The sequence below is a fragment of the Arctopsyche grandis genome, chromosome 9 (assembly GCF_051622035.1).
Source record: "Arctopsyche grandis isolate Sample6627 chromosome 9, ASM5162203v2, whole genome shotgun sequence".
NCBI classification, from domain to species: domain Eukaryota; kingdom Metazoa; phylum Arthropoda; class Insecta; order Trichoptera; family Hydropsychidae; genus Arctopsyche; species Arctopsyche grandis.
The window spans coordinates 14618818-14624428 of NC_135363.1; the positions used below are offsets into that span (position 1 = coordinate 14618818).

The 5611-nt window shown below is 28.6% G+C and overlaps 1 protein-coding gene across 1 annotated transcript; it reads right to left on the reverse strand.

Moving 5' to 3' along the window:
- Positions 1 to 293: 293 nt before the first annotated feature.
- On the reverse strand, positions 294 to 2553 carry LOC143917365 (HIG1 domain family member 1A, mitochondrial). Its single transcript, XM_077438845.1, has 2 exons — positions 2176 to 2553; positions 294 to 1686 (listed from the first exon to the last, which is right to left on the reverse strand). Exons 1-2 carry the CDS (start codon positions 2363 to 2365, stop codon positions 1523 to 1525), a joined length of 354 nt encoding a protein of 117 aa, XP_077294971.1. The 5' UTR covers positions 2366 to 2553; the 3' UTR covers positions 294 to 1522.
- Between the last annotated feature and the right edge of the window lie 3058 nt (positions 2554 to 5611).

Below are 5611 nucleotides of genomic sequence, written 5' to 3' on the forward strand. Positions count from 1 at the left end.
TTTCTCAGAAGACAAAACTCAAATTCTTCTGTACATCAAAGGACAGATAAAATGGGACAAATCACGCAAAGCACATAGAAAAAGGACTGTCCTGGCAAAATCGGGACGTATGATTACCCTAAATATACATATTGTTAAAGAATTTTTGTGGAATTATGTATCTGCAACAAGCTAATTTTAAAATGTAGCTAAATTGTTTTTCAAATTTTCCATCGTATTGTATAATTATTAGTTTTTTTTTATTATTTTTACAATTTAAATATTTCATATCTATTATTGTTTTATATATTTTTGTATATAACTAAAACAAAACGTGTACTACTATTTTTTATTTTTTACTAGTATAGATATAAAAAAAGGGTTCGGTGATTACTGGTCACAAAGTCACTAAAATCTCTATAACGGAACATCTGGCAGCCGAAAAGTCCATCATACTAACGATAACTATCATAGTAACGAGAACTTGAGTGCCAAATATTGTGTATTCGCGATTTTCATGGCAAAAATTGTTTTTGTGACGAATAGTCCAATTACCAAAAAAAAAGTGCCGGAACGCCATTCCAGTACGTTAAAGTACTAAAAATTCCCACTTAGATATATTTCAGACACATATGTCTGAATTGTATTAAAAATAATGCAATGTATAATTATGCAATGTATAATTATTTTTCTCTAATCGTTGTTTTTAGAACCAAGGAAAATGAACTGTCGAATGAGCATGCATTCTTAACTCATCTTCTACTTGTCTTGTACATTTCGTATTCCTAAAAACGAGTAATCTCTTCATTTGTTTGGTCCATCGTGACAGATATGTCTGTATCTTTCTCGATGTTCTTTTTTTAAGTAAATATTAAAATACGCTGAAATTAAAAATTACAATCAATACAATATTATAAATGAAATATTTAGAATATAAAATAGTACAAAATATAGGAGTGTTTTTGTAATATCCTACCTTACTGGACTTATCAGTACAGGAGAAGGTACATATAACCTTCTCTAGTACTGACATTTAAGTGAGAATCTTAGCATATAGACATACATAATTATGCTACATAAATAGCATATATAATGGAATCAATTAAACATTCTCATGTTCTTAATGTAACTTAATGAGATGAATTGAATAAGATAAAATTGCAATTATCAAAATTAAAGTGAAATAGATAAAGAAAGTACATTGAGTATTCTTTTTACAATATAATATAATCCAAATTTTGATTCCATGATATTGAAAACATATCACCATAACAACAATCCATATGCATGTATATTATTATAGCATTTTATTTAACTGAAACACAAATTCAAGAAGCGGGTCCTAAAAATGAATAACAAAAATATAAGAAATTAGTTTCACTACTTGGTTATAACAAAAAAATATTTATTTTTCTAATTAATACATATTTACACGGAGACAAATACAGTTTATGAAATAAAAATGATGAATTCAAATGCAATATTCAGATAGATATCTGAAACCAAACTCCCTAATAGTTTTAGACATACTAATACGCTTGATTTATATCTTTTGACCAGCTCCCATCATTACACCACCGACAAGGGCAACTAAAGTAGCACCCTGGGCGACAATACGAAGCCGCATCATTTTCTGAGACATCTTTGATCTGCCCTTAGAAAAACTGTATATACCATATGTCAGAACACAAGCCGTAAAAATACAACCTGGAATAAAAATAGAAAAATCATTTCAAATGATATGTACGTACACATATAAATAATATATTATCTTAAACATTTCATAAAAAAATACTAATATTTGTATAAATGGATTAACTGAAAACATACATACACTTTATTTTAAGTCTCCAACAGACCATGCAAATATTATATCAACAATTATTGTTGGCATAAAAAATGAAATTTAAGTTAAAAATCACAATTTTCATAAAATCAGATGATTACATAATAATATTATATTTTCCGTATAATGCTTCATTTACATATTTGTATGGTCATTTTTAGAAACAAAATTGTTGAACGCATTTATATCGTATTATAAAGTAAGTAGCATAATGCGACGTAAGCTTTCATACATTTGGAATTTAGTGTTTTTTTTTTATTAATAATAGACACTAACAAAACGAAAATTTACAATGAAACTTTCGACGGTGTAAAGAACACAAGTGTGGAGATATATTTGATATTACTCACCAATTGGTACAAATGGGTTTTCTTTGAATCTCCTCATAAGCAAAGACTCATTTTGATGGGCTGCTTCCAACTGTGATTTTATTGTAACCCATTCTAATTCTTCTGCATTGGGAACTACAACATTTCCGCGAGGGGCTGTGCCCCCTTGTTTTACGCCCCCAGCTGGTACAGTACTTCCAACACCAGCCATATTTCCAGAATAAACGTCAGACCAACTCAAACTTCAAAAACATATGAATGCCTAAGCGATACTTTTATGGCCATGCGCTGATAATTCGTAATTCGAAATTTTTCATTCACTATCGGTGGTGGAGGTTTGGTGATTATTCCGCAAAAAGCGATATCGTGCACATCAATACGGCCTCGATCATGGAACATCTGTAACCCAAAAATTCCATCAATCGAAAGCTTTTTGCGAAAGCGACAGAAATATTGTACTAACGAGAACTCGAGTGCCAGATATTCCATATTCATGATCTCGATATCGCAATTTACGCAATAATCCGTATAACGGTGGTTGAATGTATGTTATTATTATTTACAATTAAGAATTATTATATAAGTATTTTATACACATTTAAAATTCATTATTGGTGCCATCTACACACACGATATCTACTACCGATATTTCCATATCCAGTTCCCATATTGCAACCTGTGGTTGCTATTTAGGAACTGGATATGGAAATATCGGTAGTAGATATCGTGTGTGTGGACGGCGCCATTGAACAACAAATATTTAACAAAGGCCCCTTTGACGATTTTCAACTAAACTAACAGTTTTTCATTGTTTCCAGGGATTCTAAAAGGGTTTTTTTAATATAGTCTAGTATGCTCTAAAATTCCGTGTTATCTAAATATGTTTCATAACCATAAAAAAATAAACTTCTGGAATATTCTTTACTCATATCAAACGATGTTTGTAAACTATATGAGCCGATTTATTAATAGTTTTATCAGGTTAGAGTAATTTTTTTGTAAAATTGCATTCATTTCATCTTATATATAATTTTTTTGTTAAAATTGCATTATTATACACAATATTCTAAACATGTATGTACCTATGTAGTTATTTATTTATTTAACATACTTGGGGAAGGTGGCAAAGCCGATAGACGCAAGGGGTTTGATTTATACATATTTGTAAATTAAATGAGAAAAAAGTAAAATACATTCAAAATGACAATATTAAAATAAAAATAAAAATAAGAGAGAAAAAAAAGTAAACAATAAACAGAAATAAGATATTGGGAAAGAAGAATTACATAAATTCTTTAAGTTTAAGAAATACATCAAGCTTATTCTTAAAAATATTAAGGTTGTCGGAAATTCCAATATAATTGGGAAGTCTATTCCAAATTGAAACCACTCTGTTTGAAAAAAAGGAATCTCTGATCAATTTATTAAATTTTTTTTGGAGTCTAAGCGAGTGACCTCTGAGGTAAGTGTTTTTGTTGAATGTAATAAGATTGGACATATGACATTTATAATGATTATTTAGTATTTTAAAGACTTCGATTAAGTCGCCTCTTATTCTTTTCATCTCCAGTGTAGTGAGATTCATTATTTTCAATCTTTCGTTATAAGAAAGTGAATTAAGTTCAGAAGGAATCTTTGTAATTCTCTTTGTACCCTTTCGATACATGTAATATATTGTTTTAAATGAGGATTCTATATGCTAAAAGCGTATTCTAGTCTAGGTCTGATATAAGTTTTTTTTTATATTTTTGATAATATAGTTAAGTTCAAAAAATTGAATACACGTTTTACTACATACAAAAATGAGTAACATTTTTTCACAATATGGTTAATATGAGAGGACCATTATAGGTCGCAAGTGGTGATGATACCTAGGTCTAATTAATGTTGGACGCAATTGATGAAATGGTTGTTTATTTTGTAGGAAAGATTTGGGTTATTTTTGCCTAGGTGTAGTACAGAGCATTTTTTAACATTTAAAGTTGGAAACCAAGTTTTTGATCACGTGGCAATTTTGTCCAAATTCAAATTTTGTTCAGTTAAAAAAAGAAAAAGAAAAAAACAGCATTTATTAAAACTGAATTATTGAAATAAACGATTTAAGAAATTTATTTACTATATTAGTCATTTAGCGAATTTCAAAACTTTTAATTTTTCATCATCAAAGAAATCAATGTTTGTTAAGTAATCGACTTATCCTAAAAAATTTACTGGATATGAAATTATAATTTTTATTTTATAATTAGATTTTCTGGTTAAAATAAGAAACATGAGTGTTGATCTTTTTTGTGTTTTTCAACAATTCAATGAATTTTTATAGTTTTTAGTTTTAAATTACTCTTCAATGAATGTTCACTATTTTTTAATACTTTAATGCTAATTTGTTGATTAACTTTCTTTGGTGGCCCCCACTCACCTAAAATTAAGAGGCTGCACATTATTAACCAATAAATCACAAAGTTACTTTATTTAGACATGTATTATATTGCTCAATTTCAATTTTTTTTTTCAAATATTGTTTTGAGTAATTAATGCTAATTTTCGGCAATATTTACTATCTCGAGCTAACACGCGCGGTTAAACGTTAGGTAAATGTTATCACTTATCAATGTGACCTACGTATGGTGACTGTTATTAAATGAATATAAAAATTCTTTTTACCAAACCAAAATTGAACTGACTTTATTTTATTTTATTTTTTTGCCACAGTGTCTTTACAGTTGCCCAAAACAACACTGTGACCAAACATTAAACAAAATAATAATTCAAGTGAAAGAAAAAAAACATAAATAAGATCAAGATGTATAAATTAAACTTAAATTAATTACAATGATAAAATTAAAAAATGATTAGCACAGTGAAAAGTAATGATTAGTTTAGACCAGGGTTGAAATCGTAGCATTCTGGCTAAAGTCTGATTGTTAAAAAAACGCGTCTAAAACGATTTTTTTTCTCCACCGTAATGGCGGAGGATACATTTACGTATATCGATGACCAAAATGAGCAATATAGCAAAGTATGAAAACGATCGGATAAGAGGCAAATTTTTTCCTGAATCGTAATCGTAAGTGAAACGTAAAGAAGGTATGTAAAAATCAATCAACTCCAACTAGGAGTTTTAATTTCCTTTTATAATCAAGAGGACTCTAACGAGCGCGTAGGACTCATGTTTGAAACAAAAGTGATTCCAGTATTCAATGTATGCAGATCTAAAATGCAATATTTCTATATTTGTCTTATTCTCATGTTTAGGTCAAATTAAAAAAAAAAGGTTCGATATTTTACAAATCACAAATCGAAATTACGCCAAATGCGTATATTTTATTAGTCTTATGTATGTATGTATTCATAAATAAAAGTATTCATTCGTCATATTGGTTGGAGAAATGATGGATATAATATGTATTTATGTGGAAACTCTTTCACACATATGTATGTAAGTATGAAACGAGTCTAC

Bases quoted from the DNA above. Each gene is read 5' to 3' on its own strand.
- LOC143917365 (XM_077438845.1), bottom strand. From the start codon at position 2,365: ATGGCTGGTGTTGGAAGTACTGTACCAGCTGGGGGCGTAAAACAAGGG. The intron at 1,687-2,175 runs GTGAGTAATATC...TTTTTATTCCAG, and splicing joins AAACCCATTTGTACCAATTG to GTTGTATTTTTACGGCTTGT.